Raw genomic sequence first — 23,207 nt, 5'->3', positions numbered from 1 at the left:
GGCTTGAGACAGAGCGTGTGGCCCTTTTGCGGCTGCTAGGGCTCTTTGAAGAGGCTGTCTTATCAGGCATGTATGCACTGAAAGGTTTAAAATGCCCAGGGCCGGAAATTAATTGCCGCGTTCCTCGCAGGACCAAAAATATTCTTCCTTTAAACCCGTGCTCCATACACGGAGAGGTAAAAGGAAGGATCTAAGGGGGGAGGGGAAGGAGAAGACAGTGATAGAAAATCGAGAGAGGGTTTTAAAAATATATATATTCATTAGAAGGAAGGGAGGTAGAGTTTTAGGTTTAGAAGTAAAGGATTCTAAGGGGAAAAACAGATTAAAGCCAGTGAGAAAGAAAAAATATATACGGAGAGGAAAAACCTGCTGCCTGGAGCTGCGAGCACAGAAAGAATTGGCGTGAGGTTATCCTCTCAGCCCTGAGGGGGTGTGTCCTTGGTTTTTTCTAACAAATCAGATCTGTCCTGCCTCGGAGCTAGTGGAGGAGGAGAACCCAAGAAATGTCCCTGGCAGCAGCAACCAAGAATGGTTGCGCACCCTCTCCTCAGGAACTCCCAAAAAGCAAGTCTATTAAGGATGCCGCCTGGTGCTTCCAAGTATTAGCACTGAGCCCCTTGTCCAGACCTTCCTGGAGAAAAGGTAGGAAATGTTTAATGTTCACAGTGCCCCAAGGTACTGAGTGTCTAGCCAACCAATGAAGGAAGGCTCTCCATGTGCACTGGTAAACACACTTAGTAGAGTCTCTCGTAGAAGCCAACATAGTAGTCAAGACTCTATCCGAATATCCATGTTGTTTCAGGAGTCTCCGCTCAGTTTCCAGGATGCTAGCTATAACCAGCCTAGATCATGATGCTCTACTGGTGCCTGATGTAGTAGGTCTGCAGATACTGGTAGAAACCATGGTTCTTCTGTGGCCATATGAAACAGTTCTGCGAACCATTGTCTCCTTGGCCAGTATGGGGCCACCAGGATTACCTGGGCCCTGAGCATTTGAACTCTGGAGAAAGTGCGTGAGTAGCGGTGCCAGAGGAAATGCGTATAGAAGGCCCGGCGGCCAGCCCGTCAATAGAGCAGCCACTGCCTCTGCTCGTGGGCAAGGAAACCGGGTGAAGAACCTGGGTATTTAAGCACTGAGAGCTGAAGCAAATAGGTCGACCAGGGGTCTCTCGAAGAACTCTGATTTTCTGGAATACTCTGGGATTGAGAGCCCATTCCCCTGGTAATAGTTGTTTCCGACTCAGCCAGTCTGCAATAGAATTGAGGTCTCCTTGGACATGAGGAGCCATGATTGAGGCCAGGTTGTTCTCTGCCCAGCTCATGATCAATGCTGCCTCCATCTGTAGTGATCTTGACCTAGTTCCGCCTTGCCTGTTTATGTGGGTCTTTGCAGTTGTGTTGTCGGTCCTGAGCAACATGTGCTGGTGGAATATCAGATTCTGAAAGGAGATCAGGGCCAGGTGAATCGCTTTGAGCTCTAACCAGTTGATACTGTGCCAGGCTGTTGTTCTGGATCACCAACCTTGTGCTGATCTGCGTTGGCAATGCGCCCCCCACCCCATCTTGATGGCATCTGTTGTAATCAAGATCCAGGGTATGTCGAGAAACTGTTTCCCCTTCTGCAAACGGGAGTCTGCTCTCTACCACTGTAGTGACTGTACAACCTATGGTGACACATCCACTAAAATGTTGCTCTTCTGAGCAATAGATATCTGAAAGGAGTAGGAACCACTGGAGATCCCTCAGGTGGTACCTGGCCCATGGTACAGAATCTCGAGATGCAAAAGGGCTAGGGTATTTTTTATCCAAGCTTGCCAAGTCAGTGGCATCTTTTGGAGGAGATTCATTAACGGGGCAGATAAAAGGGGAAACCACGGGAACTGTGCCCTGACTAGTCATGCCAAGGAGGGATCTCACCTATGTCGCAGCGTCCCTCTGGGCACTTCATAATCCTCCTCCCGATCCCTGGTGGTCCACGACTGTGTCCATGGTGGCCAGAGAGGTGTAGCTCAGATTTGCGGCGCCTCCCAATCTTCCTGCCAAAAGTCCGGGTCCGTTGCTGCCCGTGTTGGAAAAGACGCACGGTGTCCCCGAAGTGCTCGGCAGCAGTGGAAGTGAGGCTGCAGCCTGGCCCATGCTGCCCGGCACGGACTCCCTCTGAGCTCTGGCCAAGCTTGTTTGCCTAGCTGGCAGATTGCCCGCCATTTCACCTGCAGGGCGCATCCGTTAATAGCAGCAAGATCGGCAGAGAGCCTGGTGCCCAAGTCGAGAATGGGAATCCCACTGTGTTTCTGTCTGTTGGCAGCAAGATATGCCTAATAACCTGCGCTCTTTCCAAAGACAGAAAAGACAAACGGCAGGAAAAAAAGGCAGGGAGGTTTGGAATCTTTTTTTTTTTAAGGTATATGAGAAGGTTAGAGACAAGCAAACAATACAGCAGAGGGAGACAATCAACAATAATAGTACAAATCTGAAGGAGAGAAATATTTAGAGAGATAGGAAAGTACGACTGCCTAGGAGCAAAACAGGACTAAAAGAACTGGGCAGGGTTACCCTACCTGGGCTAGGCATTGTAACATTTTCAATTAGTCCTGCCTGGGATCATGAGGGAAGGATAACCCTCTCAGAGATGTCCTCGGTGCCAGGCAGCAGAGAATAATTCTGTATAATTATTATGTATGAATTCATTCATTCTCATTCATTCATTCATTCATGTATGAATGTTCATGTGTATGCACATAAAATCTGTACACACAACTATTCACATATGGATATTCATATATGAATAATGATGCACAATTATTCACTTCATTTGATATTTTTATAGGTTTTAACTTAATATTTCTTGGTTTGTTTTATTGCTGTAAACCACCCAGATACTTTGGTAATGGGTGGCATACAAATATGTTAAACAAACAAATAAAAGTTCAGGGCAAGCACAGTAGTTCACTTAATTTCGACACATTTTAAGTAAGTGCATATTCAGCCATTCGCACACAGATATATTCAAATAATGTCTGAATAAGGGTTATGTTTCCGTCTTCATTTTATTCCCCTGGGCATTAAAAAAAAAGGATTAGTGACCAATATCCAATACTTTAAATGATTCATATTTTTAATTGCAAAGGAAAAAAGATCACATTTTAAAATGTACAGCTTTGGGGTTTTTTTTGACAAAAAACATTTTCAACATCTAACAAATGTACAGCATCTCAAAATGATAGAAAGTTAAATTCAAAATCACTACTACATTTACGATCAGCATTTTCTCCTGCTCTCAAACCCAGGTATCAGTGAACTATTTCTGCTGTAAAAAAGCCATTATTTAATATGAAAATTTGTACACACTGAAATGGTGATTTACAGATGTATTGTCTGTTGAATCAAAGCACTGAAAGAAGTCCAGCACTTCTGAATTGAAAATGAAAGTTTTCGTAACTGTTTACAGACAGCTTGCTGTCACTGTCAAGATATTTTGGTAAAGAACACTGAAAACAAGCTCTCAGGATTTTCTTTGTTTTATATAGCTACTGTTTAAAATCAACACTTGATGGCAACCTTTCACCAGGAGATCCCCGTGAACATATGGCCCAATTCTTTTCAACCAAGTATGAGCAGACATTAAGACGAACCATGTCCAAGTCTTTTTCAGATATTTTAAAAGGAGGAATAATGTCCTTTTTGCCTTGTGTTTGGAAGTAAAACGAAGCAAAAAGGACATTATTCTTGTTTTCTTACCAAAAATACAAGACCAAAGTGGAATTGTCTAGTACCATTTTTGGAACCTTATTATACACCCATGGTTAAACATATTCATGTTGAGAGTCAGAAGTCTCACACCTGAACCTAAGTATTATATTCTGCATTATATGAGAAAGCTCATTCTGCATTGCTCTGCAGTGGAAAGGTACAATGGAAAAGGGTTGAGCAAAGATCAAGACAAAGGGTCTGCCTTAATAATGCTCGTTATCCAACTAGGGGCATGTATGGACTAATACCATATACATACAAGACTCCACTGAACTGATATCAGTTTTTAAGATCCGCTTTTTTAAGTAGCTACACAGAAGGTAGCCTTTTAATAGTACTATTCTTCACAGTTTCTTAGTTGCCAGCATGTTTTTGAGAAAAGGCTAGAAACCATCTGTTATCTCAAGAGATTATTCTGATACTGCAGTGTTCTCTCTCTTGAGACACAAAGATACCTGTGAATCCACACAAATACAATCCTCAGAAAACAGAAGATAGCTGTCCAAGTGTAGAACATAAGAAAAGCTCTGCTCAAAGTTATAAATAAGGCCTTGCCTCTAGGCATCTTTCACTTAGGAGCACTTTAAACAAATCTTTTTTCTCCTCAATACAGTATTGATGTAAAAAAAAAAAAGCCTGTTAAATACAATCAACATTTTCAGCCACACATTCTCAGCTGTATCTGCTGCTTTCACTGGGGCTCCGATTGTTAGAATAACTGCGGTCACTTTCACTGTCAGAGCCATAAGATCTACAAAAATAGAAAGCAAGGATTTCATAAATATGAACATTGTTCTAATGCCACATTTCTATCCAATATAAACTGGTGCAACAATTTCCATTTTTAAGTAGAACAGCACAAAAAATAAATAAAATCTTCAATGTATTTTATGTAATACCATAAAATAAATTTTCCCCCAAAGACTTGCTGATCCAAGAACTGAATATTCTAAACCCGCCCAGACTGATGAAAGCTCAACAGAATCCGGGGGCAAGTTCAGGATTCTTTTTCCTTTGCTTGGATCTGAGCATTTAAAAAAAAGACATTTACAGCCAACTCTAGTGACAGAATCAAAATTTCATTTTCTTTAAAAACAACAACAGCAGCAACAGCTACTACTACTACTACGACTGACCACCCTTCAATTAATAAGTTGTCAGGGTCGCTTATAAGGTCAAACTTGAATCCAAAAAGATAAAAATATCACCACCACCCCCAGCCCCACAAATGAAAACGCAGATCAGCAAGATATAGAACAAAAACCCAGCAGATTAAAACGAGCTAGCTCAGGGGTTCTTAAGCTTGGGTCTCTGAATGTTGTTGGACTACAACTCCCATCATCCCCTGCCACAATGTTGTAGTCCCGTGGACAAAAATTAATAATGAATGATAAATGATGAATGATAAATAATAAATAACCAGCTCTCAGCACACATGAGAATAATCAAACACATCTGTATAACACATGTAAAAATACAATGACATAATACCAAATGAAAATATAACATACAATGGAAAAATAAGAAAACAGTGTATCCAGGTATCCAGATAAGAGTCCGAGATGTCTTCAGAATGAGGAAATGATGAGTACATGCAATACAGGTGATAAACCACTTACAGAGCTTCCAGCTATAGAACGGTATATAAATGTAAGTGCTATGTAAGTGCTAGAAGTCCTCAAACCCAAAGGGAGGAAACGATGTACTCAGTGAGATATTGTAAATGCATATAGTTCAAGTCATGAATCCTTCATTCAAAAAAAGCAAACATACTCTGTGATGACTGATAATGGAAGACAAATCACACCAGGGAAAGACCACATGACAGCCACCCCGAGATAAAGAGCTGTTTCGTCAAAAGCTTCATCAGGGGCTGTTTCCCATTTGTACAGGAAAAAGGTAGAAAAGCATTTCTATACAATCGAACTTATCCAAGCATGTTAAAGCCTCAAGGTTCACCTGGTGGGAAACAGCCCCTGATGAAGCTTTTGACGAAACAGCTCTTTATCCCGGGGTGGCTGTCATGTGGTCTTTCCCTGGTGTGATTTGTCTTCCATCATCAGTCATTATCAGTCATCACAGAGTATGTTTGCTTTTTTTGAATGAAGGATTCATGACTTGAACTATATGCATTTACAACATCTCACTGAGTACATCATTTCCTCCCTTTGGGTTTGACGATTTATCACCTGTACTGCATGTACTCATCATTTCCTCATTCTGAAGACATCTTGGACTCTGTCTGGATACCTGTATACACTGTTTTCTTATTTTTCCATTGTATGTTGTATTTCCATTTGGTATTATGTCACTGTATTTTTACATGTGTTATACAGATGCGTTTGATTATTCTCATGTGTGCTGGGAGCTGGTTATTCATTATTCATCATTTATCATTGATTATTTGAATGATTATTTTTTGTACACGGGTTTTGCACATTTTTTTTCCTTTTCCATTCCGTGGACCCTGGTTTTTCCTTGCCTGACAATGCTGTAGTCCAACAACATCTGGGGACCCAACTTTGAGAACCTCCAAGCTGAAAGACATGATGGAAGACCTAGGCAAATGTAAAAAAATCCCTGCCTGGCACCAGAAAGATGTCCTATTTAGTGCCAGGTGACCCTCCCTTGGAAGGACATTCTGCATGGGGGCACTTCAGCTGAAATCATTTCATTTATTTCTATCTATTTAAACTGCGTTGGGAACTTATGTTGAAAAGCGGTATACAAATATTCCGGGTGGGGGTGGGGGTGGGGGAGATTAAAAAAAAAGACCCTCCTTCGAATCATTATCTGTTTTGAAAGCATGGGTAGTGGAGGGCCTCAGATGATGAAAGGAGCAACTGGACAGAGTAAATCAAATAACATTATTGAAGTTTGGCTGCTCAGAGTCACCTACCTGGACCGTCTATCATAACTGCGAGACCTATGATAACTGTCGCTCCTTTTGCTTCTGCTTCGGCTACGACTCCTGCTGTAGTAACTGTCATATGTGTAGGACCTGCTTCTGTGGAGGGTGGGGATGAGTAAATGATTATTTGATTTAACTGAGTTTTCTCTTCCTAAATACACTTTCAGGATTCTGAAAGCACTACATGCACAAAACTGTTTTAATACAGTTTATTAGCAGATATGTCGTCTTTTGAGGAAAAACCTACAAGTTTTAGTAACTCTGTAATGCATTAAAGAGACACTAGACTTTGATTTGCTTCAACTGAACATATATTTTGATTAATAAATTATACCTAGAACAGCACTTTTCAATCACTGGTGGCCCTCCATACTATAGACAGTGGTAGATTTTCCATGCGTGAAATGCTGTCGCTGGCACAGGGGCCACATAATGCATGGCTCTTCCTGGCCCAGCCGCACCAGAAGTGGAGATGGCTGGGTGGGCAGGGCAGTGTGGCAAGTTGCAGCTGTACAGAAGCCCAGCTCACCTTCAAAGAGGCTCAGGTAAGTCAAGGAGTGTACAGAGAGAGGAGGCGGCATCAGCACGTCCAAAAGCTTCTCCCTTCCATAAGGAGTGATTGTGTGCTGAGCCACCCACACCTGCATGCAGCAGCCATCCCCAGAGGCACTGATACTGACACACAAAAAATCCTGAAAAATCCTGGCCTAGGGCATTTCATACCCGAGTGCTCATAAATCAGACAGGACCTATTCAACCGAATCATCTTTACAATACTCATCATCACTCCTGCTACTGCAGGGAACTTGTGAAATAGCCTGTAATTCCAGAATGGCTGGCAAGTAACAGCCACAAAGCCATATGATCCATGTTACAGATATATTATGTCTTTAACACATATTTTTAAAAAATGATCTTAACATACCTGGATCGACTACGGTGACCATAAGAACTGCTTCTGGACCGGCTTCTGCTGTAGGTGCGACTATTAAACAGGAAAAGAATTAAATGATCATTTCTAGAGCTGTGCTGCATTTGTTTGGTTTTTTAAATTTACAAAGGTACATTCTTTGGGCAGCATCGAGGCCAAGTTTGTCATTACCAAGTTCCACTAAAATTAACAGAACTTAAGAGTTGGTCATGACTAGCTTATTGATTTTAATGATGCTTGGTCATGACTAACTGGTCTGGATGCTGCTGCATGTGTATGGTGTGTGTACACACACACACAGGCAACAATTACTCATGTTTTATTTGAAAGCCATTTTTTCAAACAGCAAATGGCAGATCAATGGAAAGATTACTTCTGTGAGATACCTTATCTACCATCAGGCACCTGTGAGTTCCTCTATAGGCCTTATACTGGAATCCTGACTGTATCACAAAATGCCAGAAGTGAGTTCCTTCCACCCACAATACTATTGTACCTTTGTACAGAATCTAATTGTAAGCGACTTACAACCTTGGCAGAAAAGGGAAATATAAATAGAACAAAAAATTAAACCTACAAGCAGAGGTTTTGGGGATATAAGCCAACCAAGGCTTCAAAATGATTTCAGCTAAAAGGGGTAATGTTTTGATACAAGCACCCCGCCCCCCCCCCGCCAATCACCAGTATATTCTCTCTCTTCTCTCTAGAGTGCTCTACCTATGACTCCTGTAACTGTGATAGGAACTACTTCGACTTCTTGAGCGACCTCTGCTGTACCATCCTCTGCTCCGGCTTCGCGTGTAGCTCCTTGACCTATAAATTTAAAATGCATGTATTGAAAAGCTATGCAGAAGAATCAGGAACACCCTCCACAGGAGATCATATTTTAGGTATGTAACAAAGTGAGCAGAGTTCTCACAGCTAGCTAGTGACAGAGTGGCTAGCGTGCATTAAGAACAAAATGTGGAACACCACTGTCAAGCTAATACTTTTCCAAAATAGCTGGTCCTCACTGCAAGTATGCAAGCAAAGCAGCCAGGCTGGTCTTCGGGTCACCTCGAAGAGACCATATGACTGCTATGTTTAAAAGGACTGCACTGGCTACCAATAAGTTTCTGGGCAAAACACAAGGTGCTGATTCTAACCTATAAAGCCCTAAGCAGCTGAGGCCCAGGATATTTAAGAGACCATCTTCTTCACTATGAGCCCCACCGCCCATTGGGATCATCCAGAGAGGTTGGTCTGAAGTTGCCACCAGCTCCTCTGGTTGCTACACAGGGACGGGCCATCTCTGTTGCTGCCCTGAGACTCTGGAATGTGCTCCCTGCTGAAATATGAGTCTTCCCATTTCTTACAACTTTTAAAAAGTCTTTAAACACATTTATTAACCCAAGCTTTTAGAATCAGACTTCTTGTTTTAAATTGCTTTACTTTTTGCTTGAAACCACCCACAGATGGAAGTTTGGGGAGGTGTACAAATATAATAAATAAAATCTTACCCACCTGTAAGAATAAGTGGAACTCCTTGATCTACTTCTTGAGTTACTATAGGAGAGGGATCTTGTTCTGTGTCTGGATTTAGGGACGGACTTGCTTCGTGACCGGCTGTGGCTTCTCGACTGGCTGTTCTCTCTTACGGGAGAATCCTCCTCACTGGAACTTTCGTGGTTTCTGGGCCTCCGATTGAGCCGTGCTGTCTTTCTAACTTCATCAAACAGAGAGCCTGGTCGAATTTTGTTTTTGCTTTTAATTTCTATCCTTAAACCCTGTGGCTTTGATTCCGACGATAAGGCTACACTTTTGGCTTCTGAAGGATTACTAGCAGCTGCTGCAGTTGACACCTGTAGATTACCTACGCCCTGTAACGGTTTCCATTTATTATCCACTATGCTGCTCTGAGAATTTTCAGCCATTTCAGTTTTCATGTTGTTTTCCATAGCAGTAGCTGTTGCAGTGGGGTTAGGGCTTTGTTTTTCTTTTTTGCATTCTGTAACAGCAGCCAACTCTCTACCATTAGTTTCTTGTTTTGCGCCCTCTGCTTCAGAGTTATTTGGCATATCTGTGTTCTTACTAGCATCCTGGAAGTTCGCCTTCAGACTTGCTGGAGCAAGGTCTACATCAACCTTTACTGGTGAGTTATGATCTGGAGTACATATCTCCATGTCATCCATCTGGGTAACATCTACCTCACTGTCAATATTTACTTTAACAGTAGCCACACTTTCAGGAACATCCATATTTTTATCTGGTTTTAGTGTACGGGCTGAAGTTGACGGTTCATTATCTTTACGAATTTTGGTACCAGCAGATGATGCACTGCCAGCAGTTTTATCAGATATTATGTTCTCTTCATGGAGCTTTGCTTCATCCTTTATTTGGTTTTTGACCACTTCGTGATTTTCAGAAGCTTGATCTTGATTTTTATCTTTAGTCTCACTCGTGACTTTCTTCTCTCTCTCATCCTTGGCCGCTGACTTCACAGCAACATCCTCCTCCTCCTCCTCCTCCCCAAACTCCAGTGGAGGCTGCCAATGAAATGTTTCCTTTTGCTTTTGAGCCTTATGTTTCTTCTCTTTTTTAGCCTTTGATTTCTCTTTAGCTTTTTTGGAATGTGACTTTTTGAGGTTCTTTTTAGAACCACGCTTCTGCTTTCTTGATTTTCCTCTAACACCTGAATTGGAATGGGAGCTCTCTGTCCCACAAGGGGACAACTGCTGTTTGCTTACTTTCAGTGCACCCAAGGAAGAATCCGGTTTAGTCTTACATTTGACAAGGCTGGGATCTGTATCCGAGTCTGATGTGGCCTCGCCTTCCTCTTTACTAGAAGATAATCTTGAATCATATTTACTGTTTCTGTTTCCACCCTTATCTGAATTTGATTCAGAGTCCCACTTACTGTCAGAATGAGTTTTCTTTCTTGCTCTCTGACTACTTCTTGGAGTTTCAGAGGATTTCTCCTTCAGAGTCCTCTGGTCACTGCTCCATTCAGACCTTGACTTCTCTTCATGCCCATCACAAGTAGAACTGCTTTTATTTTGCTTCTTATTAGCTTTTTCTGGCCGTAACAGCCCCTTTTCTTGGATTGGTTGCGATTTAGCCAATGGCTCGCTATCTGTGGAGAAATCCAAAGAAGATTCACTTGTACTCTCTCTGTGCTTTTGAGAACTCTCATCTTTTACATAAGGAAGAGTACTTTCAGAACTACTTTGCCTTTTCTTTGACTGTAAATTTCTTTCTCTGGATTGAGATTTCACTTTATTCTTCTGTCGATCATCATCACTTAGAGAAAAATAAGACGATGACCCACTGTAGCATGATTGGTCACTGGGGAATTTAGTCACTGAATGGGATCTAATGGTTGATCGAGACCTTGATCTTGAACTGGATGGACTTCTTGATCTTGAATAAGACTTAGAGTAGGATCTACTTCTAGATGACCTGCTCCTGGATCTTCGCCAACTATCTGAACTTCGATCACTTCGATGTTTTGAATAACTGCTCTGATCGCTATCTGAACTTTTCTGTCGCTTTTTGTATGAAGAGGATGTGCTAGCCTCTTTGACATTTACTGAACTATAGTTAGTTTGAGCAGGTATTACATGGGTGGTTTTCACTTTCATTTCTTGAATTCGTTCATAGGATGGCTTCCATGGCTTTTGCCCTGGTTTCCATCTAGAAGGCGGAGGACTGTCACTTAGGGGTATAATTTGAATGCTTTCAGAAACAACAGCCGCAATCACAACTTTATCGTTCTGTGGTAAGACTGTTCTTGCAGGTTCAGCCTTGACTGTCTTGTGTTCATTTAAACGAGCTGCAGTATTTTTTGGTGAATGGGACACTGTCCTCAAATGCCTGGAATTGGAAGTAGATCTTGACCTACTCCTAGAGAGAGAGGACTTCAAAGCAATCCTTGACCTAGAACTTCTTCTGGAATAAGATCTTGATCTGGACTTGGACCTAGATTTGAACCTGTGGTATGACCGGGAGTCTCTACTTGATGAAGACAATGAACTCTGGTTATCTCTCTCTGATTTAGACCAATCCCTCTGAGAGGAGGAATCCCTTGATGTCAGTGAAGAGGAGCGGGACACCCTCTCATGATCACAAGGTGATTTTGTTCTTCTTGTAGTTGAATGAGAAGATTCTCTTTCTGTGGAAGGCGATACTCTCTCTTTTTTAATTTGTTTTTGCTTCTTGAAGTGTTTTTGCTTTTTGGCCTTTTTCTTATGCTTTGCCTTTTTTTCTCTCCGGTGTTTTTTGTGGTGGTTAACATATTTTGCACTACTTAGATCTGAATAGCCATTATGTGACCAAGACCTAGACCTCTGCGATCGACTTCTTTCATCCCACCTTCCTGGGTCACTCAACCTGAAAAAATAAGAAAATATACTCAGTGAACTTGCTTGATTTTTTATAGTTATCAAGTGAAGGACTGGGTTTCAGGAGTTCTGAAGAGGTAGGGACAACACAGTTCTGAAGAAGTAGGGACAACTAGAGTGATCTAGAACAGGGGTTCTCAACGTTGGGTCTCCAGAAGTTATTGGACTTCAACTCCCATAATCCCCTGCCCCAGTGGCCTTTGGTTGGGAATTATGGGAGTTGAAGTCCAATAACATCTGGGGACCCAATGTTGAGAATCTCTGATCTAGAAGACGCTTGGAAGTATTAGGTTGGCACAGGTTATTTAGCAAAAAGGAAGCGAGTGGGCACTAGAACAGGTGAAACTAGACTGGTTGCTCCTTGAACCAGGTTGAGAGAGAGAGAGAGAGAAGCAAGGGGGAGACAGAAGGCACACTGCATGAGTCATAAACAGAGCTTACAAAGACAATTCACGTCTCAAAAGTGACATCTTAATTTCTGCATCCAGTCGATCGATATGCAAACATTTTATCAGAATGATTACTTGTTTTTTTAAAAAGCAAACATGGGGTTAACCAATGTAATTGCTAAGATGACCCTATGATCTGGTTCCAAGGATAAATTCTTAAGTACTTTCATGGCTGACTGTTCAGATGAAAAGATTTTGCATGAGTTTCCACCCATGGAAAGCATTCTGAAAGCCATCCCATGCATACAAAACTCTGTTAGAAATAGCCTTTCAAGAAAATAAGAATGCCCCCCTCCCCTGTGCACCTGCCCACTTCTTTAGTGATCAAACAGCCAGCAGGGGAAGAGCAAGATACTCTTAAATGAATATATCATGAAATTGATTTTCTTTGGGGGGCGGGGGGGGCGGGAGACTTCAAATAGCTTTGGAGGCTGTATCTGTTAAATTTTAGAATAGTTTATAATCTGTGCAGACATATATGAATGCTTTGCTTTATAGTATGGCTCCAAAAATGTTTTAATACATATGGAGTTTCTGAATATGTTTAGCAAAATAATTTATAGTTGATATAAACATAACTCAATGTGCTCTAGAAAACCTGCTTCCTCAGACCAACAGGATGTAAACTATATGCGAAGCATCCAAATAAGTTTTCCGTCTATCCAATCTCTCATTTGTACTGTACTAGAATTAGAAGACCTGAATCGAATGCAACAAAATATCTATAAATTAGAGATGCAATAAATGCCTTAATAAGAAGTAGCAGTCTTTTTTATTTATCCTATGCTCTCAGATCTAAAATGTTCACATTTTACAGGTCAGGAATCACTCAAGAGAGCTTCTCAGCAAAGTCTTACTTGTCCCCTTTACTCCATTTCTCTCCACTTGGTGGTCTGTAGGCTCTTAACCTTTGCATTTCTTCTTTCCAATGTGGGGGCGTTTCACTGCTCCCATCATTATCAGATTCTGAACATGAGCGAGAATGAGGTGGTGTATGGTATCGCTAAATAAAAACAGAACAAGTATAAGATTACACAGAATCTGTAACATGAGGGTACATGCACGCGCTCTCTCTCACACACACAAACTCATAGGAACATAGGAAGCTGCCATATACCGAGTCAGACCATTGGTCTATCTAGCTCAGTATTGTCTTCACAGACAGGCAGCGGCTTCTCCAAGGTTGCAGGCAGGAATCTCTCTCAGCCCTATCTTGAAGAAGCCAGGGAGGGAACTTATCTCACCTTGCATATCTCATATACGCTCAAAATAAACTCACACACATTACACCTAACTTAGGAGATTCTTTGTAAAGCATCTTTTGCAACCAAGAAGAACTCTACCAGATAGCTCTACATGGGGCTGCCCTTGAAGAATATCCGGAAACTGCAGCTTGTACAAAATGTGGCAGCTAGGGTTCTATCTGGAGCTGCCCAGTGTGATCACATCACACCTATTTTGAAAGAGCTGCACTGGTTACCAGTGTGTTGCCGGGTCCAATTCAAGGTGCTGGTTTTGACCTTTAAAGCCCTTAACTGTTTGGGCCTGGGATACCTGAGGGACTGTCTGCTCCCAAGGGTTTCTGCCCACTTGACAAGATCATCTGAGGGGGCTCTGCTCTGGGTGCCGGCAATGAGGGAGGCTAGGTTGTTGTGTAATCAGGACAGTGCCTTCTCTGTTGCTGCCCCCAGACTCTGGAATGCTCTCCCAGTGGCCATTCACTCCTTAGACTCCGTCACAGTTTTTAGAAAGCTGGTTAAATCTCGGCTTTTTATCCAGGCCTTTACATGATTGTTTTATTGCTGCTTCTGTGTGTTTTTATCCATGTATAGTTTTCTGTATTTGTATATTATACATTTTAATATCAGATTGTTTTCATATTTTTAGCTAAATACTTTTAATTCATTTTTATTATGTTTTTTAATTTTTGTAAACCGCCTTGTGATTGTTTTTAATGAAAGGCGGTATATAAATCTAACAATAAATAAATAAAATAAATATGTAAGTGAAGGCCCTACGTAACTCTGAAGTGGCACTTTGCTGCAAGTGAACTGCTAGCCCACCATCAGCAAAAGGTTACAGCATCAACTGAATTTTCTAGCCTAGTGGGGTTTTAAATTCATCTCCTCTTTATGTAACCATCAATCATGTTTTGCCCTTTTTGTTCTTTGCAACAGAACCTTTCTGTTCTTTTTCTGTTCCCATTTACTTTACAAAGTAAGGCACAAGTGAACAAAGCCCATACTTTCATTATATTCTTGGCAACAACTGAGAACACTTGTCCTCCCATCTTAGCCTCAGGTGGTCTTGCGCTACCCACGTTTCTCAGCCATTTTGAAACATCCTGCTCTAGATTCCTGCTTCCATTTAGAAGTAGTACATATTCATCCAGGAAAATGTGATCCAGACATGTAATTGCTCTTTTGCATTTGCTCTCAGCATCCAGGGCCGATTAAGAACTTGCAGTTGAAAAGCTTGCTTGCAGTATTTTAACCAACTGGTCTAACAGAAGGTGGTATCTCACTCCCTTTACAGAAAAACAGGTTGCTTACTACCTGTTTAAGGTGATCTTTCTGGTGATCTATGTTCACTCATAACCTGGGTTCTGCATCTGCACTGCAGCCCACCGCAGAAGAATTCAAAGCTCTTTGAGGCGCTCTTCAGCTCTGCCAAATCATGTGTGTGCATGATTGTTAATTTTGGCGGGAGAGTGCCATTCTCCTCAGTTTCTGATCAGCTGTTGCAATAAGCAAAGAGGAATGTCCGTAGTTACAGGCAGGTAAGTAAGTACAGCTTTGGAGAAATCCTAACAGTGGGGTAAGCTGGGCAGGGGTTGTGAGTAAACATGCATCACCAGAGAGATCACCTGTTACAGGTAAGCAACCTGTTTATCTTTGAGGTGATCCATCTCCCCTCACAACCTGGGTGATTAGCTAGCTTACCAAGATGGAAGTGGGAGCCAGGATTCTGTTAAGATTACAGGTTGAGTATCCCTTATCCGGACCACTTAGGGCCAGAAGTGTTCTGGATTTTTCCAGATTTTGGAATATTTGCATAATGAGATATCTTGGGCATGGGATCCAGAGTGCCAAAACAGACGCCAACAGAGCAGACGCCAAACTGAACGGGGGGGGGGGGGGGGGCTTTCCCTTTCCCCTCTAGCACCAAAGCGAGAATATAAAAAACATTTAAAAACTTCACAATAAAAACAGAGCCGCAACTAGAGAGAATTACAGACAAAACCCCTGTCACTAACAGCCTTCTGAAATAAGTAAGTTTTGACTGCATGTTTAAAAGCAGAAAAGTTGGGAATGTGCGAGCGAGTGAGCTGAGATGTTTTGTTTTTTGTTTCGGTGTGGTGTCTGGATATTGGAGCATTCCGGATGTCTGGATAAGAGATACTCAACCTGTACTTTCTTGAGGACCGCCTGACCAAAGTTGGCTTCTGCTGCTAAGCAGATGTCCACAGTGTAGTGCTTTACAAAAGGCAAGTCTGAAGACCATGTGGCTGCCTTGCAGATGCCTTACATACTGATCCTGGACAACAATGGATATTTTATAAACTGCTTTTCAACGAAAATACTTAAAGCAGTCCACACAGAGAAATAAAAATAAATAAAGATGAATCCCTATCCTCAAAGAGCGCACAAGCTAAAAAGAAACATAAGATGCATAGCAACAGCCACTGGAGGGATGCTGTGCTGGGGCTGGATACAGCCAGTTGCTCTCCCCTTGCTCAATAAAGAGAATTACTACTTTTAAAAGGTGCCTCTTTGCTCAGTTAGCAGGGGATATGGCCAAGGCCTGAGTGATGAACCCTGATGAACCCTGATCTTTGAAGGGGGCTGAATCCTTTGTTGGTGGTAACACATGAAAATGAGTTCGACAAGCCAATGGGAAAGTCTTTGGTGAGAAACAGGGCACCCCTTGTTTTCCCCTTTGTATGAAATAAAGAATATCTTGGATCTACAGGGCTTAGTACGGTTAAGGTTGTAGAACAGGGCCTATTGAACACTGAGAGAATGCATCCACTTCTCCAGTAAGGAGGAAGGATTCTGGAAGAAGGCAAGCAATATGATATCTTGATTGAGATGAAAATCAGAGATAACCTTAGGAGTAAAAGAAGGATCCATCCAAACAACGACCTTGTCTGCACAGAACTTGGTGTACAGAGAGTCAGCGCAAATTGCTGTTGCTCACTGACATGGAATGCTGAAGTTATAGTGACAAGAAATGCAACTTAAGGATAAGGACTTGAGATGAGCGGAGAGGAGAGGTTCGAAAGGAGGTTTGATGAGAGAACTAGATGTTGAACATTGGCATCAACCACCACTGGCTTCTTGAAAGCAGAATCCCCATGGTCCTTGTGAGGAGCCGCCTTGGGGCGGAAGACGACAAAGAAGACATCTGAGCAGATGATGGCCTAGTGCCCAAAGGGAGACCCACAGAAGATGATGACGCGCTCTATCCTGATGAGTGCAGGTCAGCTGACATGGACGTCATTGATCCCGGGTAGTTCAGCATTGGCAGTCGAAGTGTGGTCTTTTAAAGAGCAGACTGAAGATGAAATTCTCAGCTCTTTTTAGTTTCGTGAGAAAAGGCCAGACAGTTTTTACAGGCCTCACCTTTGCCCAAACAAATCAAACAGCTGTCATGTTTATCAGACGTGGGTCAAGTACACCTGCAGGAGGTACACTTTAAAAAAGTGTTTCAAGTGTCCATTTGAGCAATAGGGGCGAGACAAAGGGAAAAAGCAAAACAAACAAAACAGACAGAAAAAACAGATAGGAAAACTGCAACAAAAAGATCGAGTTCGAAGCTGAGGAGACCACCAAGATGCTGAGCCTAGAGGAACAGGCAGAAGAATAAGACTGAAAACAGTTTGAGTCAAGTCGAAAATCACCAGAGGAACAAGCCAAAAGGTTAGCAGAAGAACGAACAGTCCAAAGTCAAGTCGAAAAAACCAGAAGAAAAAAAGCTGAGGAACGAGCATAGCAAATCATTCCCAATGCAAGCAGCACAGCGTTCAAGAAGGAACTGAGGAGAATGGTGCTCTCCTGCCAAAATTAATAGTCGTTAAAATCTCGTGCAATTTTGCAGAGCCGAAAAGCACCTCAAGAGCTTGGAATTCTTCTGAGGCGGGCTACTGCACAGGCACAGAACTCAGGTTGTGAGGGAAGATGGATCACCTCAAAGATCTATTAGCAATAGCAATAGCAATAGCAATAGCACTTACATTTATATACCGCTTTATAGCCGGAGCTCTCTAAGCGGTTTACAATGATTTAGCATATTGCCCCCAACATTCTGGGTACTTATTTTACCGACCTCGGAAGGATGGAAGGCTGAGTCAACCTTGAGCCCCTGGTCAGGATCAAACTTGTAACCTTCTGGTTACAGGGCGGCAGTTTTACCCCTGCGCCACCAGGGGCTCTATTAGTGCTCAGACCAAGTCTTGTGCACAACTCACATTAGTGTTTCTTTTGTGATCAGAGCCATCACAGAGACCAAAGCATTTCAACCTACAGAGCTCCTTTCCACCCACCAATTTCCAGTTACTTCTAATGATGCACTCTCTCTACCCAAAAAGAAAATTTACAGACAGTGAGCATTCCCTTACCTTCTCTGGAGTTGTTCCAAAACAAAACAAACAAATTAAAAAATCCTAAAACTTGTTACAAGCACATATGATCTCTGTCCAATTTTTAAATTTTTTTTTTACTCTCCCACATTACCCAAGGACAAGATGGAAATCTATTTATTTATTTATTACATTTATATCCTGCTCTTCCTCCAAGGAGCCCAGAGTGGTGTACTACATACTTGGGTTTCTTCTCACAACAACCCTGTGAAGTAGGTTAGGCTGAGAGAGAAGTGACTGGCCCAGGGTCACCCAGCTAGTTTTATGGCTGAATGGAGATTTGAACTCAGGTCTCCCCGGTCCTAGTCCAGCACTCTAACCACTACATCACACTGACTCCATGCCTTTTCGGATAAATATTCAATAGTCCAAACAAGCAGGAAGTTTTCAGTCTTGGTTTCATAGAACAAGACCTTCATGTAAGTTACAAAATGCCTGAGCGGGGGGGGAATCAACACATACTATTGTGCCTCTCCCTCTGATCTTCCTTCCAGATTTAGAAACCGAGGGCTTCTGGTCAGTCAAAACCGGTGCTACATCAAGAGGCTTCCTTAAATATTAAGAACAACAATGCAGGTATAAGGACAAAGGCACGAGTGTAAATATGGATGTGTTTCTTCTAGTCAAGATGCTAATATGGACGAAACTGAGCAAGTGACGCAACAGTTGCTCTTCACACCATTACTCAAATGATCATTAACCCAGGCCCACATAATGGATGGCACAAACCAGTGTTTAGGAACCTTCTAAATGTTCCAAAACACATTCCCTTTTTGGGATGTGCAGAATGCTTTGCGGTCAGAAGTTCTTGACTCAGAACCAGACACTTTTGAGTGTTGCAAGTTTAGAATGGAACGCTCTTCAAATAAATTGCCTTTACTGAGCTCATAACAGAACGGCCACGTTCCGGCTCAAAACACTCAAAAACCAAGTCCCAGTTTGGACTCCAAAATGGTGCTCTTCTAGCCTCTGCACACATGGCAGCCATTTGCGTGGCCAGCACTACCATTCTGGAGTCCAAAATTATGCTTGGAATGTTCAGAGTCAGAATGGGGTTGTTCCAACTTAAAGATCCACGGCATTTGTGTTCCATTCCAAGCTTGTCCCATGCACATCTCTACTCCCTTTCACTCCCATGAAGTTTTCACCCATTGCAAAGTAGCCTCTACAGCAGACAAACTGGATGGGGTGCAATGCTGTACACTGAAGACATAGGAAGCTGCCATATACTGAGTCAGACCATTAGTCCATGTAGCTCAGTATTGTCTACACAGACTGGCAGTGGCTTCTCCAAGGTTGCAGGCAGGAATCTCTCAGCCCTATCTTGGAGATGCCAGGGAGAGAACTTGAGACCTAGATGCTTTTCCCAGAGCGGCTCAATCCCCTAAGCGGAATATCTTACAGTGCTTACATGTAGTCTCCCTTTCATATGCAACCAGGGTGGGCCCTACTTAGCTAAGGGGACAAGTCATGCTTGCTTCCACAGCATCAGTTCTCCTCCTTGGATCTATCCTCCCTAAACACTTTCCTCCATCTGTTCTCGAAGATGGACACCCACATACTGGACTTCAAAGTTTTGTATAGCATGCCCCAAAGAAAGTAGCCTTTAAGGGCTCTGAGTGCCAGATTCTTCCAGCAAATCTTTCCAGAGGTGCTAAACAGTTAACAAGCATTCTTCAATTGAGGATGCAGGGTATGTAAGGGATGTAAGAATGACAGCCAACATTATGCTGGGCAAGATTCCCTGATGACCAAGGTGGAGCTTCCCCAACATGCATAAAAGGGCTTCCTATGAACTGGGCAGATGGCATTGTGGACTGCTTCTATAACTTAAGCAGAGGAGACCCCTGAGGTTCGAAACCACTACCTACAGAGTAATGTAAGCACATACCAAATTCAACACCCAGAGATAACAGGTGGGGGTTATTGACTCCACAGTCTTAAGGGTCAAAACAACTGAAACTGGTATGAAACCAATGTGACCAGGGGTCTAGACCAGGGATTCTCAACGTTGGGTCCCCAGATGTTATTGGACTTCAAATCCCATAATCCCCAGTCCCAGTAGCCTTGGTTGGGGATTATGGGAGTTGAAGTCCAAAAACATCTAATGACCCAACGTTGAGAATCCCTGGTCTAGACCAAGAACTAAAGAGGATGTGTCACAAGAGATATGCATCTCTGTCATATGCCTTGGCATATCACACAGAGAGATATGCATCTCTCATGCAGAGGATGTTTCTAAACCTAAAACTTGCAGATATATAAAGCAAACACAGAATAGAACATAGTTCTTAAACAACTATCTTGTACACATTTTTTTAAAAATGGCATCTGGTACGGCTATTGTTAGGAACACAATAGCCTGTATTTGGGCACCTGGCTAGATGCAACTTTATTTCCAGTAGCAATTAAGGATTCAGCTCCTAGACATAAAATGTATTTTCCAGCCATGGGTTCATTTCAGCAAATATCTGCTCAGAAATATACATGTGTGACTTTCATCCCTATTATATTGCAAGTCATGAAAATATACTGCAAGTCATGAAAATCCAGGTCTAAATCCCATGATTGGAAATATACATTGGCTCAAAGAGTACTGGAAAGGAATATTCCCACAAAGAAGGATCCAACAGAAAAAGCAAGTTTGTTTCATACGGCTCAGGCTCTGCATTTATAACTGGTGCATCTCTTCTCAGCAAAAATCTGTTTTCAGGCACTGGAGGAATTTCTTCGGGACGGACAACAGGTTTGTCTCTTTTTGTATTCAAGTCCACAGATTTTTCATTGGCTTCACTTCTGTCAGAGTGGCTGGTTAGAAAGAAAGTAATGATTATAACAGGCACCAGATCAAGCTATCAAAAGAACTTCTACCAGGGCTAGTCTGCGCATTTTTGAAAAACCCAAATGAGAACACCTACATGTCAAAACACATCTTGTACACTGACAGTTTTCTAAGTGAAGCTCTCCTATAGCATAAGGAGTTCCCCCCAAATTGACTGAATCTGTTTATAGTAACACATACATTCTCTTGAAGTCAGCAACAATCACTTTCCCCAGCTACTCAAATAATTTAAAGTTGATCCACAGGTTTATCCTCTTTTATTCCCCTACGTATAGGAATATGTCACATAAACTTTCCAAGGAGCAAGGAAAGTAAGAATGTCAGGAGCTCTGAGGGTAACATGCCATTTCTATAACTTTCAGCATGAGTATTGAAAACATCCACTGAAAATCAATGAAGGCTCCGTTTCATTGTGATGTACTTTGACTTAGCTACTGTATATATAGGCCTTTTAAACAGATGATTAGCCAATCCTAAAAATCATCAGTGCTGGTTTATGCACTATTTCAGCAAAGAATTCACATTGTAAGTCCTGGGAATTTAGTTAATCAGGCAGCTGTTACAAGTTTAGTGTTCAAAAGAAGCTTAAGCACATATCCACAAAAGTATGTGCATTCTAGCAGTAGCAATTAAAAAATGCTTCAGCATGCAAGGTTCTTGATTTTTAAATACTTTGCCATTTCCCCATCAATTCTTATTAAGATAATATCTCAGATACCTTCGGTGGCCCAATGTTTGTTTGTTCCTGGGTTCCTCTTTCTTCCTTTCTTCCCTTCTTCGCTTTCTTGATTGTTTAACTTTGGTTCTCCTCTTGCGTTTCCTTTTCCTAATCCTCTCATTTTCAGACTCACTGTCAGATGAAGATTCTGATGAAGTAGAAGAACTGCTGGTGGAGGTATCTGAAGCTTCTGAGTCAGCAGCCACCTTCCTCTTCTTCTCCAACACTTGGGATGACAAAGTTACACACTTTGATTATTCCCTCTAGAATGCCATTCAACTTGGAACTGGCATTCTACTTGGATAAAACCATAAATATGATAATTTACTTGGGGGTCATGATTATACACATACACATGTTTTTACAAATATTTTAGATAGTACTAGCTAATCGAGGGGAAGAGCATCTGCACTCCTAGTCCTCCTACCCCCGCCACTTTTTTGCTTGCCACCCCCACCGCATTCTTCCCAGCCGCCCCTCTTCTTCTCCCCCCGCCCGCAGCCGCTGCGCCCATTTGCCATTCACGGCCACTTCGGCTGCTCGCCATTTGCCGCTCCGGACAGCCGCCCTTCGGTCGTGGCTGCCCGCTATTCGTGGCCGCTCATCTGCTGGGCCTGCTCGCTGGCCAGGGCCACTGCAGCCACTCTGGCCGCCCGCTGGCCCACCGGTTGCAGCTGCTCTGGCTGTCCGCTCGCCAGTCACAGCTGGCTGCCTGCTGCCATCTGCCAGAGCCCACTCACCGGTCACGGCCGCTCTGGCCGGCCGCCTGCCGGGGCCACTGGCCTGTCCACCAGCTGTCCGTCTTCTCCCTGCTACCCGCCCCGTGGCCATCCATTTGCTGGGCCGCCACTTCTCCCCCCCACATTCCCCTGCCACTAAACAGCAACTCTCTCATGAGAGCTGCCATGCATGGGATTAGCGATGGGTGTGCCTAAGAGAATTAAATATATAGATTAAGAATTAAATATATAGATAGAAGATGGATGTCTACTGATGGAGCAAATGCTGGATCTGCTTTCGCTACTGGGGAGATGTAAAACCATAAACTGGTAATTTAATCATCATCGTTGGACAGTCTAACCGTAGTTTATGGCCACTTGTCCTGTGAAAATGTACCCAGACTGACTTGGGGTAGGTCTCTGTACCAGCACAGTTGGAAATCTGGATCATAAATTAGCAACAGATTGGGATCATCACCACTGATCACTTCAAATATTCATCTTAATTTCTCCTTGCTCACTTTTCAGTAGCCCTTAGACTTGACTTTTCTTCAGGTGCTTTCAGAGGATCCCTGAATTAGAGCTTTCTCTTTTCCCCTTTCTTAAAAAATGTATTAAAATGTATACTTCTGTTACTTTACTATTTTATGTGCCGCTTTCACAGGACACATCCCCAATTTCACCCACAGGAGGAATTCAGCTGCATAAGATTCAATGAAATCCCCCCCAAAACACTCCAGGGATGGTCCTCAGATGCAGACACACAACTCTGGCTACTACTTGCAAGAAGAGGCCAGAGGGCACCTCCCATATATCATCCAGCCTTCCCTCATCCCGCAAAGAATCTGATCCAGAAGTTACTTCTAA

The 23,207-nt window shown here is 42.6% G+C and overlaps 1 protein-coding gene across 2 annotated transcripts in view; it reads right to left on the bottom strand.

The window, feature by feature from the left end:
• Positions 1-3,094: 3,094 nt before the first annotated feature.
• NKTR (natural killer cell triggering receptor) overlaps positions 3,095-23,207 on the bottom strand; it is a 63,445-nt gene continuing 43,332 nt past the window's right edge. For both annotated transcript variants that reach the window (XM_053260894.1, XM_053260895.1), the window contains 9 exons: positions 21,622-21,847; positions 20,717-20,869; positions 18,524-18,611; positions 13,278-13,423; positions 9,096-11,960; positions 8,310-8,405; positions 7,587-7,646; positions 6,650-6,757; positions 3,095-4,501 (listed from right to left, as the gene is read on the bottom strand). In XM_053260894.1, coding sequence (XP_053116869.1) covers positions 4,423-4,501; positions 6,650-6,757; positions 7,587-7,646; positions 8,310-8,405; positions 9,096-11,960; positions 13,278-13,423; positions 18,524-18,611; positions 20,717-20,869; positions 21,622-21,847 — 3,821 coding nt within the window. In that variant the 3' untranslated portion in view covers positions 3,095-4,422. The remainder of the gene's footprint in view (positions 4,502-6,649; positions 6,758-7,586; positions 7,647-8,309; positions 8,406-9,095; positions 11,961-13,277; positions 13,424-18,523; positions 18,612-20,716; positions 20,870-21,621; positions 21,848-23,207) is intronic.

Source organism: Hemicordylus capensis, chromosome 6 (assembly GCF_027244095.1).
Source record: "Hemicordylus capensis ecotype Gifberg chromosome 6, rHemCap1.1.pri, whole genome shotgun sequence".
Taxonomy (NCBI): Eukaryota; Metazoa; Chordata; class Lepidosauria; order Squamata; family Cordylidae; genus Hemicordylus; species Hemicordylus capensis.
Note: the sequence above shows the minus strand (reverse complement) of the source record. Positions and strands in the feature narration are given on the sequence as shown.